Source organism: Anas acuta, chromosome 1 (assembly GCF_963932015.1).
Source record: "Anas acuta chromosome 1, bAnaAcu1.1, whole genome shotgun sequence".
NCBI lineage: Eukaryota > Metazoa > Chordata > Aves > Anseriformes > Anatidae > Anas > Anas acuta.
In genome coordinates, this window is record NC_088979.1 from 183,033,294 (window position 1) to 183,048,197 (window position 14,904).

A 14,904-nucleotide genomic window follows, 5' to 3' on the forward strand; every position below is an offset into this window, starting at 1 on the left:
ATTCAAATTTTAAGTTTCTACCTTTTCCATACCACCAAATCCATACTCTTTTCTTAAGTATTTTTAGCCTGTAGAACTGCTCCCTAAATATGACCAACTAACTCTTGTTAAAACATTTCCTCAACATTTGTTCTGTGAAATGCCTACATCTCCTAGTAGACATGTTTATTCATCTGAAATAAATAGACATGATCTATGAAACCACAGACAAGTGTATTTTTAATAGACTGCAACAGTGGGTATTTTGTGTGAATGAAGAAATAGGAAACAAGTCCCATCTTTGCAAATGTCATGTACTTCAGTTCCCTTAATGTTCTTTGACAAATGTTGATATTTTAAAATTTAGGAAGCAACACAGGAGTTTCTTTTCTTTCTCTTTCTTTTTTTTTTTTTTTTTTTAAACTCAGATATTGCTTGCACACTTTAATTCTATTATGAACAAAATGCAGTCATCTTCTAAGTAAGAAAACTTGTACATTTGAGCCTCTAAGGAAGATCATGCAACTCTTCAAAATAAGTGAAAAAAAAAAAAAAAAAGAGAGAGAGAGAAAGGGAGAGACGAATTGTGAATAAATTGAAAACGTGATTTGAACAAGAAGTCAATAAGGCACAGAGTGTGGGCCCACTGTGAAATTTCCTTTACCCAAGTGGATGGCTTTGCAGGAGGAAGAGAGTATTGTTTACAAGAGCTGACAAGCTAGAAATAAATAAATATATAAATAAAATTCTCCGGGAAAATAAGTGCATTGGTGCTCTGAAACACATCACTGCTGGCTAACCTGACAGGTTAGATCTAAGTTATTTGCTTATACTCTGTCATTTTAAACAGCATGGTAGTACAAACTGCAGTAAAAATAGGTCTTGGCATTGACTCTGAGGCATTACATGTATTGGAGAGGTGCCCACAGTTTCATTTTGCAGCCATAGGGGTTGAGTCTCCTGTCAGTGTGCACACAAATGCCTCAATATTAAGAGAAATGTGTGTGTTCACCCATGGGCAAAGATGCCCAAAGAGGCTGTGCTAGTATTCATATGTCGCAATTAAAATCATGTCTAATACTTCTTTTTGCCTTTCTCAGATTCCTCACACATTCCTCACAGCTCTGGTCTGCAGGAGAATTCAAAGACCCATAAGGTTGCTTATTAAAAGTACACAAAAGTATAGGATAATCAGATCAAAGTAAAGCTAAATCATATTTCAACCTGTCTACTTCTATGTCAGACAAACAATAAAAAATACGGTGGAAAGTTGAAATTTTCATTACATAACATAGATGTACAACATTCTAAATTACATAGATACCTTTAGAAAAGCTTTTTGCAGCTTGGAAAATAGATGGGATGCATAAAGAGGCAGGATTCAAGGAGGAGTTAACAGCAACTGGGGCAGTGACGTAAAAGGTTTCTCAACTCCCACTCACTTGAACTGGATTGTAAGTGATTTAAGTGATTCTTTCAGAAATGGAACACTACCAAAAAAAAAGAAACTAAAATATATTTGAGAGCTCTGGATGTATTCAGATGGAAAGAAAGAACATATTTTGTATATAGAGGTCAGGAAAAAAATGTGCTAAATTTAAGAGAGTACAAACACCACCACCAATAAATAAATAAATAAATAAATAAATAAATAAATAAATAAAAAATGGGCGGAGATACATGGATAACTACAAGGTCTCAGTCACACAAGAAAGGACTAAGATTTTGGATATCATGGAACAGAAGTAGCATTGGCTGGAATGACTGTTCTATTCTGGACAAATTGTAAAGTAAGCAAAGACAAAAGAAGATATAAACAGTAGCAAAATGAAGGTTAATAAGGACAAAGGTGATGACAGAAATTACAAGCCTCATTGATAAAGTAAATAGTGCAGAGGGAATAGCAGAGAAATTTCCAGCTTGGAAATCTGGAAGCCTCTATTGAGGCTATTGAGATATGTGATCTTTGTAGGTTAATAAAATTTTATGCATTGTGATGGCTCAAAGGGATAGTAGGTGATGTGTTCTGGAGGAAGCTGCTTTAGACTGTACCATAATCTGCACTGTATTTGTAGTACTTTTCCTTCTACAACACCATTTCAGTAGATAAGCTCTTAAGGAAAACATATGGTGCAAACAATTCCCTTACAGAGACTGTTTCAAAAGCAGTTTTGGGCTTTGGGACTGATTTCTGTATCATGCCACATTGGTTCGCCTGTGTCTTTTTGATGACTAGATTAGGAGATAGATGCTTTGCCTGCTGTGAGCTCTTCTGCTATACTTCACTCAATTACAAGCGCTAGCTTACTAGAAAGGACGCTTCCGTAATGTCATGTGTTCCTGAGCTTCAGATGTATAAGACTGTATAAGATCTGTCTGTATTTGCTATTGAATACTCTCTTTAAAGTGGTTCCCTGCTTCTCTTCTAATCTCCTTTTGACCTTGCTTCTTTGTAACTGGGAAATGTTGTGCAGTACCTGGGTGAATGGCATGCACAATACCTGTGAATACCTGCTGCTATTCTGTATGAGTTCAGAGAAGATAAAAAAAGGACAATCAAGTCCTGTGATTTTCTTCCCTTCACTGTTCCACTATTTTTGTTGTACTGTGATAAAGAAGAAGACATTTTCTACAGAAAACAGAATTACAGGCATGGTGCCCACCATTTCTATCAATTATTTCAATAACATCACTTTAATCCTATCCACATGTTTCAAACTATCAAGTAAACATGACCTTGATAATCATCATGAAAATAATCATTTGACCGTTCTACTAGGGTCATGTTTCTGAACACATGAAATCACTGGAAAGAATAATTTTGGGAAGAGAAAAATTCAAACTGTATGTGCATGCTGAAAATTCATGTGTAAAGTAAAGAGGATAATTCTTAATTAATCCATATTTAGCTGGATTACTAGAAGAAAAATAATGTCTAGGTACTGTTAAACTCTGACCTTCTTAGCTTATCTGTTCTCTATTATCACTTTACCCCTTGTTAAGAACCTTCCTTGTAAATTGAAAGAAAAATACATTTTCAAAAATTTGGTTGTAAGTCTTGAAAGTCAATGAAAGTCTTTGTTTTGCAGAGGATGGTCATATATGTATTGAAATCATTGCTATTACTTGATCATTTAAACTAATTCGAGTTCCATACAAGAGCTTACAGCTATGCAAAATGGACACAAATTTGCACACACACACACTCACATGTATACTCAGAGTTAATGATCTAATTAATGATGTATTCCCATAATAGGTCTTGGTTTGGCTTTTTAAGAGTAAGCATAAAGCTCATTAGTCTGTATGAAATCAGACTTCCATCATTTTTTTGTTTCTAATATTTCAATTTTTTATGATATGAGTTTAACATTCATAGTTCCCTAGATCAAATTGTAATTTTTAATGTATTTATCAAATGTGTTATGAATTATAATGGGCTTATATTAAATTAAATTTCTGTGGTGGATATTGTGTTTTTATTGGATGTTCAACTTATTGGCTTATTTTCAGCTACATGAGCTATAAAGAATGATGATCTTTAAACAACAAAATGGTAACAAGGGGTTGAAGCTTGCAGGCAACATACTGTGCTTTACATAATTAACGTTTCAGTTGAATCACCATAACTGTCTTTGAAAATGTTATTAGACTAAAGGAAGTATAGCGCAATATGACTTTGATTAGGTGTTGATCATGGTTAAGTTCCAGATGTGATATATGATGAGCTTGTACATGAGGCTTGATCTATGCATGGCAATTTACTAGTCCATGGTATCTTATCAAATTTGTAAGGTGAAAATCTAGACAGTGTTATGAAACCTATGCAAAATTAGCGAATAATGGTAGAGAATAAGAAAGAAGAAAAACTGAGTATCTACTCAAATCTAAACTAAAAGACTTTTTCATTAATTTCTTATGTTTTTCATACATGAGTTTACTTGTTTTCAATAAGGTTAAGACTACAAAAAAGGCTATTTTCGTACTGCTTCCAACTTGGCAAGAGATAGCAACTATAAGAATTCTCCCAAGACACAAGACAAGACATAAAGAGTTCTAACCCAACTTCTAAGCCACGTTTTATTTAAAGATCTTATGTTATTCTTACCAAGAGTAAAAATGTAAAAGAAACCTGTAATTAAGTTTCTATTATCCATAGATGTATTTTTGTTGGTTTATCACATCATTCTTACCTGAAATGTATACAGATTTATATATTCACAAATATATTAAGTTCTGGTTTTCAGTAAGTTACGTTTGCTTAAAGATATTTTCTATACATTTTGCATTATCATTGTTTTTGTCTTATCCAAAAGAAACCATTCCTTCCAATATACTAGGTACTGAAGAATTTTTAAAGTGCAAATTACTTCATTGTAAGTAATAGCTGTAATTGATAGCTGAAAGGAATGGGGTTCTGTCAGGCCACAGGGCAGCACTGAAGATACTCAGTGAAGGATTCATTTGTCAGTAACACATGAACCTGCTCGGGTCTTGATCTGAGACCAGATTTTGGTCCGAAATGGTCTGAATGAGCTTGTTGGAACATATGTACTCCTCTGCAACAATAAACTCCTTATTAAGTATCTGAGTCTAACAACTGTTATATATTCCTTCACTTTGAATGTAGAGTAAAGCACTGCACTGAATATACATTTATATATATATAATATATATAATATATATTATATATTATATATATATTATATATGATATATATATATTTTTTTTTCAAATGTATGAGCTTGATTTTTCTCAATACGTTTTTTTGATACAGCACTTTAAGTGCATCCCTTGAATCTCCAAATCCATTGTTGTTGTATACAAAGAGGCTTGCAACTGGTCAAAAGAAACCTGATGCTTTTAACAAACAATGGTTCTGTTCGAATGCACTGTGGCTGGATTGTAAGATGCATTATCTTTGTAAGATAATCAATTGTAAGATGCATTATCTGCCTTTTTATTCTATGAAAAGCCAACAGTAAATTGGATGCTGACCGATGCATAATAATGACATGGAGGATTTCATCTCACAGTTATGCTTGTAGATGAAACACAGATGAGAAGTTAATACCAAAGACTGATTGCTTTCTTACTATGCAATGATTGTTCAGGACAACTGGAAAGATTTCCATTTAGTTGCATTTGTTAACAACTACCAGATTTTTGGCACTGACCAATCAGAGACAAAAGACCAACAGGTTTATGAGATGGGCCCAGTTTGTGGAAATATAATAGTTTAGACACAGATGTTTTCCAAATAATCTCTGTGAAACTTTTGTGGTCTTTGTGAAACTGTCTTCTGAGATTACTGATTATTATTCTCTAAAGTGGATGAAGATGGAAGAGTCATCTAGTTATCTGTGCTATCAAACATTATTTCTGCTTCCCATTTACAGATAGGTGCTTACTACAAAAACCAGCAAGTAGCCAAAAAGGCATATTTATTTCTCTGGCAAGCACTACGTCTTCATATGTTACCAACTCGCTGACTTTCCCCAGCATAGGGCAGGAAGCAGATCAAAAGCTAATGCAATTTTTCTGGCACCTCATTTCCTGTCTTCTTCTTTCCCAAAGACCCTGAAGCTACCATTCACCATGGGGACAGAACGAAACATGTCAGACAAGCAAAACATTGGTGTTTTCCATTATGTGGTAGGTGAACATCTCTTCAATGTACACAGCCAAATACACTAGCACAATGTTCATACTGGAACACACACGCAACCATGTAGGAAAGAAGAGGGTATACAACCTTCAAGTGCATACATGACCATTTCACTGAACAACTGGAAAAAAAAAAAAAAAAAAGTTTCCTTGTTTTGTTAAATAAACCCCTTTACTTTCAGAGAAGTTGTCTTTTTCTCCCTTGCTGATACCTTCTAATAACCTAATAATTAAAACCAGTGTTCAGTGTACTTACTTAAAATACTAGTAGCTTAATTGATATTAAAGTAAACAGAGAAATGAAATTACAACTTAAAGACTGTAGGCATATCTTAAAATGATAAAGTCGAGTCTTTAAAAATATGTATGCATTAGCTATGCACCAAATTCTTCATTCAGCAAGAAAAACATTTGCTGAAACTCATGCTGAATAACAACAAAAATACTATACAGAGCCTAGAATTTTGAATTGAGCTCTCCACAAGGTTTTATTGAGTGGGTAGCACAATCTGAAAGGAGTCTTCTACTTAGCTTTCATGTATATTAAGGAGACAGGTCACACACCTTTTTGTTATGGTCAGACAGAAGCAGAAGGACCTTTTCTTTGCAGTAACCCATGAAGCATCCAATGGGGCTTCAACAAACCCCCTTGGGGTTTGCAGATGCATTTTTCCTCAAAATAACTTGAAATAACTTGGAAGCTCTGTTTCTTTTTCCTCTAAGTATTCACTTCTGAAGCAAAGTAGCTAAACAGTGGAGCAGATGACCACCCCATAAAGAATGTTACAATGCTTGTTTACCTTGTGTGTCTGAAGCTGCAGTGTAGTCTAAAGCCACTTCCTGACAATAATGAACTTAGGTGTCAAAGATTCAGATGGTGTAAACTAGTATATTAAAGAAACTATATAGCAATTCTCTATTAAAATTCATGTTGTGTTGCACCCCAAAAGACAGAGGCATACAAGAAAAGAAAATTCATGAACATTAATAATCTTGTTAATTTAAAATTGGTTAACTACATATAAAATGAACAGAATAAAAAATAGTTTATTGTTTAGAAGCTCAAATTTATATCTGATATTCAGAGTCCAGACCTCTTACTGACAACAAATTATAAAATTGTTATTTCTATTTACAACTGCTTTTTAAACCTTCCTGATATTCCACACTTTGAATTTAAAAATGGCATTTTGTAGACACAATATAGCTTTCTCCACCTGAACTCTGAGATGATGTGAATCAGCTCTCTTCTAAAAACTATCTAGCTCTTTTTATGCAGAGTAGTATAACTACTACTTTGCTCTTTCACAGCAGCTTGTGGAAGTCTGGGAAGTGAAAAATAGATTTATAAGGGTGCTGAAACTATTATTTGTTCAGACAAAAGATGAAACCAGCAATGTCCACTGTACTGAATAAATTCACCAGCAGGAGAGAAACATGCTGTCTTGAGGATAAGTAAGGAATGAAGCATTTCCCTCACATCAGGGAAGGGAGCAGAAGAAGAGTGTATGGGAAATTGCAACTCAGTCCTACCCTTTTCACATCTTTTTTTCTGAATCTGCTTCTAAATCAGAACAAAGCCCTAATTTCTTATGAGGATTAGGAAAATCCCATGGAAATAATCAAATTTAGAAATAATTTAGCTTGTGAAACATTTATGTCTGGAAAAAAAAAATGAAAAAAGAAAACATAATGAAGAACTTCCCCCTTCTTAACATGTTATTTCCAGTAAGATGTAGGGAGGTTCCTAACAAACAATCTGGTGCTTTTTATCTAATTTCCAACTTTCCAAAACATGCAAACATTCACATAATTATAGTTTTGTAATAGTCTTTCAGGTCCTCCCACAATGTAAAGATTTGGAGAAAAATCAGCAACAGCACAGAAATTGTTTCATACAATGATAAACTATGAAACGTGTAACGTATTATTTCATCAGTCTTCTAACTTTGGATCCTGTAGAAATGAAAAATAAAAAATGTTCCAAATATCCCTCTAAAGAGACACTAAAGATTCTAGCTTAATTAAGTCAAATATTATTCATGAAATGAAAGAAATACTAACATGATAAGCTGCCTTTCTTTATTTTTGCCTGTGATGTGTGCTGCATGGACTACCTGCAGAGACAGATCTCTGAATATGATCGGAATTAGAAGAGAATGCTTTGAGGTGAAGAAAAGGCTCAATGCAGTCTGCTTCATTAACACAGCCTGAGGCATCATTAAGATGCTTTGTTTTCTTACTGTCACAGGAATACATTTAGCCAAGAATTCATAATAATTGCAAATAAATAAATAAATACATACATACATAAATAAGGGACTTTTTCTAAATTTTGTGGAAATGTGGGGGAAGCTAGGGGTTTCTAGCCGAATTCTCATTGGCTTTGGCTGGTTGGTTGGTTGGTTGGATGGTTGGATGGGTGGCTGGTAGGGTTGTTTGTTGTGTTCTTTTTATGCTAAAGGACATATCTTATTAGACTAATGGAACCATTTTGCTCTCCCACGCAGAAATGAGTATCTTCCTCTTGATAACTACAGCAGTTGCTTACAAGTCAAATTAATATTGGTATAATTGAACACTCATAGAAGTGTTTCTAGCTTCTTTCAATGTTACTAACAGCTAAAATCTACTTGATCAGCAAATCCAAGATTAAATCAGTTACTATAGTAAAATGATAAAGATAATAACTTCTCAGATTAACTGGAAAATGTGGTAAAATTTATCTCCTTTACTAGATCACACCTTACAATTCCTTCCAGGGGGAGGAGAAGGCAGAAATCTTTCAGTATTTTCTATGATACTCTTTCCTTAAAGGAAAGTACAACTTGTTTTCTTTCACAGTATGGGAAGCAAGTATTCATCTTCTCATTCAAAACACAGTATTTCCAGGTTAATAATAATCCATGGTGTCTGTATTATCTGTGAATGAACATGATTTATCCACCTGTCAAAACTGGTAAAAGGAAGAAAATTAAACTAGTTCTGCTTGTCAAATGGGGATGTACTTCAGATAGCCATCTATCCTCAGATGGGTTTTGTGCATCTACTGTTGTAACTTAATTTTACCTAGAGGTTCATCAAACATCTGTTTTAATCACTCAGCTAATTTAACTCTCTTTTTCTGTGGCATTCCAGTCATCATGACATTTTAGATATCTCTATTCCAGATGATCCCAATACTTAAGTGCTTTGCCATGCACATGTGCAGATGGAGGTTTACATTGGCAGAAGGCTTTCTCACAGAAATTCACTCCTTTTCCTCTAAAGCACCTCACAGACATTTATGCAAGTCTTTAAAAAAAAAAAAAAAAAAAGATGTTTTATGATTTAGGAATAAATTTTTAATTTGGTTCTATGATGCACTGGAATAATCTGTAATTTGTAGTGTTGTTTGTTGTTGTTGTTGTTGTTGTTGTTGTTTCTTAATAGCAGCTGTCAAACCTGGCCAGATCATGAATGGACAAAATCATGAATTAGACAAAAAAAAAATCAAATGGGATTTAAAAGTCAACACTATTATTCTTCTCTGTAGAACATCTACAGAAATAACAACCTAAAAATGCCATGTTTAGTGATTCTTCTAATTATTATTAATACGACTAAGGACAAACAATAAATGTGAAGATCCATAAAAGCCAGCAAGCTTGGGTTATGCAGCAATATACTTATTTGCATGCCCTTCGTCAAGCACATTTGAAGTTTGACATACACCTACACTCAATGGCTGAACTTGTACCAAATGTATTCTTTGCATTCTATCCAGAATCTCCTAGCAGCTATATATTTTAGGGAACTTATCCAATGATCATTAATGGTAAAGTTAAAATTTCCATAATGATCTATGGATTTTGGATACAGACACCTGTATTTAGCATTTAATGATCCTATTTTTTCATTTATCAGTGGAAATATCCTGACAGTGAAATAAAAATAAAAGTTCCTCAAAGCATTTTCTACTTAATCTGTACTCACAGAATAGTTAATTAAGTAAACATAACCTCTCTTCCCAAATATGCAAAACTTCTGCTATTGTTATAAAACCGAAGTGCACCAAAACATATTTGAGAAGGTTTAACTATTCAGACAGAAATGTCTTGAAACTTAATAGCACAATGAAATGCTAGTTGGAAGTACACCTGGCTTGTAGTGAATGCTATGTTAAATTTTATTAGTCAAAATTTCAAAAATGAACCATTACTTTAAAAGAGTATTTTAAGTTCCTGAACTTATTGCTCAGTTCTCTCTAAACAAACTCAAGCCATAAAAAGAAGGATACTAAAATCAACTGCAAGATTAACTTCAAAGTGAGTGAGTAAGCTTTGAAGAAAATTCTGTTTATTTTTTAATTAATTTCTTTCATCTTTAGAAAAGATCATAGAATCATTGAATTATTTAGAGTGGAAAATACCTCCAAAATTATCATGATATCAAATTTAAAATAAGATATCCTATAATGTATTAGTTGTTTTAAAAATGCTTCTTTCAGTGTTGATTAACTGAGAAACCTGCAAGTGAGTTTGAGTATATTCAATGTATATATGTGTGCACTATCCTATTATATTTTTTCCTGTTCAGATAAACAATTAATTGTATGACTGCATGAGCTATTATGATGATGTCTGTAAGACTGTGTGGAAACATGCTTTTATTTGCAGCCAAAAGTAGAAGCACTCTGAAAAGAATTATTTGAATTACAAAACCACTGTATTAGCATATTAATTTGCTTTTTTCCTCCTGAAAGTTATCCAAAGAATAACAAATCATTTGTAAAAAAAAAAAAAAAAAAAAAAAAGCAACTAAGAAGTGAAATTTAGTGTAGAAGCTGTGCAATTTAGTATAATTTATGCATTCAGTCTTGGATTTCATAAGAGAAATGCAAAAGAGGTGTTCATTAAGAGGTGTTCTTTAGCAGTCAAAACCAAATCATTCTTTACTACAAGCTAAAGTGAAACACTGGAACCTCACTGCCTAGTATACAGCCAAGTAATATTTCTGTGTTTCAATACTCAGAAATACATTTGTATTTCTATAGGTACTTGCCACAAAATTTACTACCCCAAGCTGTTAAAACATAAACTGTGTGTGACTTAACCCAAAACATACACACACAAATTCAACATTTATGGTCAATGCGTCTGAACATATTTTCCTATATCAAATAGACTTTTAAAATCCTTAGTAACTGTATCTATAATATGCCATTACTTTGGTACTTGTTTCCCTTGACTTAATCCAAAAGGCCATGGAAATTAAGCCTGATCCAATTCAGTAAGCCTGTTTACCTCATTTTTTAGTGAGGAAAATGTTGTGTTTTTTGTTTGTTTGTTTGTTTGTTTGTTTGTTTTCTGCCACCCTGCCTTCCCCTCATGATCCTTCTGTTTGAATTAACAGGTGTTTTATGAAGCTATACGGACCTATTCTTTAATTCTGCAGGTATGAGTGTCATCGGAACCACAAACATGTTAAAACTTTGAAGTACTACAAGAGGATACATGCTGACTTTTCCAATTGAATTAATTAAACTAAAAATATAAACTTAAAAACATTTTAAAAATCACCTGTTAGAAAAAAAAAAAAAAAAAAGGAAAAGAGATTATGAAAAGAACTGATGACTTTCCTATTTTATTGTATTCCAAACCTTGCAGATTTGCAGTTTTGAAGATTGATGTTGCTATTATTGCTCTTTCTTACCTAACTTGTCATCTTCACTACTATCAGCTGAATACAAACCCACACAGTCAACATTTATCTCTGTCTTCCCATTAGAACTAAGAGCAGTAGAGTTAACTGACTGATGTGTTTTGCAGGGTTTACCATGACTGATATCAGGAAAGAATCATGCCAACTGCAAGAGGAATAACAGATATCATAGTATGCAGTGTTGAATTTCTCATTAAAGCATCAGGAAAATATTTTCTTCCTCTTCTGCAACAATATCTAGTGATTTGTGCTTTAAATTATTTCACGTATACTTAATTTACTCTTCCTAACAAAGAGAACAAAGATTTATAGTGCTTCATGTAACAGGCTGGAGCATCACAGAAGGATAGTAATAAGCATAAGAAACGCTAATTTAATGTAAGTACATAGTGAGAGTATTTTTATTTTCTCACTACATTATTACATTATTAGGACAACCGTACTACAATCACATAAAGTAACTTGTGTTAAAATGCAAGCTACCATTTGAATCATATATTTTATTATTTCTGAATTCTGAGATTCTGTTCACAATTAGCATTCAGAATTACTAGTTTGTAAGTGAAAATATTGTACGGTTACAAGTATTGCAAAACAAAAATAAAGAGAGGACAGTAATTGATTTGTAAACTTATAACTTACCTTCTCTGCTGATTGAGCTGTGCCAAAAAAGATTGGAATGAAAGCTAACCAAATTATGCAGGTTGTGTACATAGTAAATCCAATGGGTTTTGCTTCATTGAAGGTCTCTGGAACCCCTCTTGTTTTAATAGCATAAACAGTGCATGTGACCATCAAGAGAATACTGTATCCAAGGGAACAAATGAGAGAAAGATCTGAAATGTCACATTTGAGAACTCCCCTGGCATTTTCTGGTTCAAGTGTCCTCTGTTCTCCATAGTCTACTATGGTATGTGGTGGATCGATAGCAAACCAGATGAAGACTCCAATAAGCTGCAAGGATATGAGGCTGAAAGTGATCACCAGCTGGGAAGCTGGACTAATAAATTTGGGAGCTGTGACTGATTTTTTCCCCTGTTCAAATATTCTGTGAATTCTGTTTGTTTTGGTAAGCAAGGCAGCATAGCTGAAACACATACCAAGTCCTAGAAAGATCCTTCGAAATGAGCAGATCACTGTATCAGGACTTGCAATCATTAAAAATGTGATGGAATAACAGAGAAAAATCCCAGTCAAGAGCACGTAACTGAGCTCCCGTCCAGAGGCCCTGACAATCGGCGTATCGTTGTACCGGACAAATGTCACGATGACGAAGGTTGTGGCAATAATACCAAGGATAGCTATGAAGACGGGCACAATGGCCCATGGGGAATGCCACTCCAGTTTGATTATAGGGATAAGCTGGCAATCAGTACGGTTGGCGTTCGGTCTCTTATTGATTGGGCACAGCTCACAGTTGAATTCGTCCACCTGGTAGTGGTACCCTTCACAGCGTTCGCAGTGCCAGCAGCAGGGCACCCCCTTCACAGTTTTCTTTCTTTCCCCAGCTTTACAGGGCAGGCTGCAGACAGATGCTGGATGAGTGTGTTCTCTATTAGCCCACTGCATGTCTTCTACCTGTGGGTATAAAAAATTAATGAGCTTTCTATTTTCCCCCATTTATAATATCCTAATCCTGGCCACAGGTTTGTCATAAATCACTACATGCTGACAGTACAAATACAGTTTACCATAATAAGAAACCTGTTTCTTTCCCTTGTATTGACTTTATGAAAGCGTTAAATGATTGTGCCCAATAAATCATTCATGCCACAGGCTTGATGAGTGTCATTAGTTTCTATTTACCTCTTTACTGCTGACCAAATTGACATCTGTAAGGATATTTATTGACTCCAGGCTAGTTTGAAAGCAAAAAGCCCTGTACACAGCACTTTAAAAGTTAATCATATGCAAATATAAATACCACTAGTTCTCAAACATTTAATTACAAAATAAGGCTACGTGAGTTTCAAATAAGTTTCTGGTACAGTGAAGAAATAGATTGAAATCTCCTTGCATCAGCTCTAGCAGAACAAAAAGTGCCAGAAAAAAGATCTATGCACAGGAAATGGAATGCCACCTCTTCCAAGAATGTGAGTATTTTATACTTCTTCACTTTCTAGGTCTTGAAATTCAAAAGAGAGTTTTCTTTTCATTTCTAGAAGATAAAAATGAGTATACAGTGCTTTCTGAATAGTAATGCAAAAAGATGTCATGGCTACACTTTAGATCTGATTTAAAAATTCCAAGGTTCTTTTTGTAGCACTAAACAGATGCACACAATGCAATCTTGCTTTTGAAATCCCAGATTTCTCCATAGTAGAGCCTTAATAAAATACATTTTTGTTTGTTTGTTTGGTTGGTTGTTTTTTATCCCCTTGCCTATTCTTCCTGATTACCTTCCCTCCCCCCAAAAAAATCTGTATAGGGAATTAATGGATTTAAAGCAATATATCTGAAAATTATCACTCAATTTGGTCACAGCTCTCCCTAGCCCACCCGTAGCAACATTGTGTTCTGCAAGAGATCACCCTGACTGAACCAGAACAGCTTGCAGAGCAAGGAATTGCTTATAGGCACCATATTCACACTGTTTTACTCCCATGTTCCACCATGCCTTTATTAGGTGGTAAATACTCAAGGATGAAAGACTTGCCTTTTTCTTGCCTATTAAGTACGTAGCACTTTTATTCAATTTAGAGCATTTATTTATAAGTGAAACAGCAGTAACAAAACTTCACGTGTCAGGACTGTTTTCAGTTCATTCTGGAGGAGGACAGAATGGGGACAGCTTATTGAGTGGGATAATTTTGGCCTTAAAGATTTATTTTTCCAGCAGTTTTTCGACAGATTTGAGAGAAAATCTCAGTGTAACATCACTGGCCCCATTTGCCTTCCTGAAAGAGTCAGTGCACTGGTCGTGGTACCGTGTAGGGTGACTAAAACTGAAGCATGAAGCCAGGCTGTTTGTCTCCTCTGTCCCCTTTGCTGAACAGTGTAGCACTTGGCTATTATTCAACACTCAAAGGGACAAATGAGAGACCACATGGTAATGGGGAGAAACATATTCATATGGCCAACTCAGTGAATCCCCTGAGTGATTTAAGAATGTCAGTGGGTTTGGGATCTGTCCTGAACCTACAAAAGTTAACCATATTTTATATGAAGGACTGATCATTACATGAAATTCATCATCCAGTGATTATCTAAAAAGAAAACACTCAAGTAATTAGCTTCCTAAAAAGCATAAGAATAATCCAACGTCATGAAATAGCTTTGTTAGAGCCCTAGCAGATCACTTGACATTTTAAAACATTCACCTGTTACAATCTGTTACAATCTCTGGGTTTTAATCACTGAAATTCTTAAAGCCTGCATAACCCCTAATGTTTCATCTACTAGACAAGAGAGAAGGCATGTTATGATGAGATCTGTGACATCTGAGACATATTCTCCCTTCACAGAGTTGTTAGGAGAATAAATACATCAAAGCTTGTGATTTGGTCAGATACTTTGATAATGGGGTAACGAGGCCATGTGGGTAAATTTGGGATG

The 14,904-nt window shown here is 34.4% G+C and overlaps 1 protein-coding gene across 4 annotated transcripts in view; it reads right to left on the bottom strand.

Moving 5' to 3' along the window:
- Positions 1–14,904, bottom strand: part of GRM8 (glutamate metabotropic receptor 8) — a 349,252-nt gene that overhangs the window by 32,623 nt on the left and 301,725 nt on the right. For all 4 annotated transcript variants that reach the window (XM_068669623.1, XM_068669626.1, XM_068669622.1 and 1 more), the window contains exon 9: positions 11,992–12,927. In XM_068669623.1, coding sequence (XP_068525724.1) covers positions 11,992–12,927 — 936 coding nt within the window. The remainder of the gene's footprint in view (positions 1–11,991; positions 12,928–14,904) is intronic.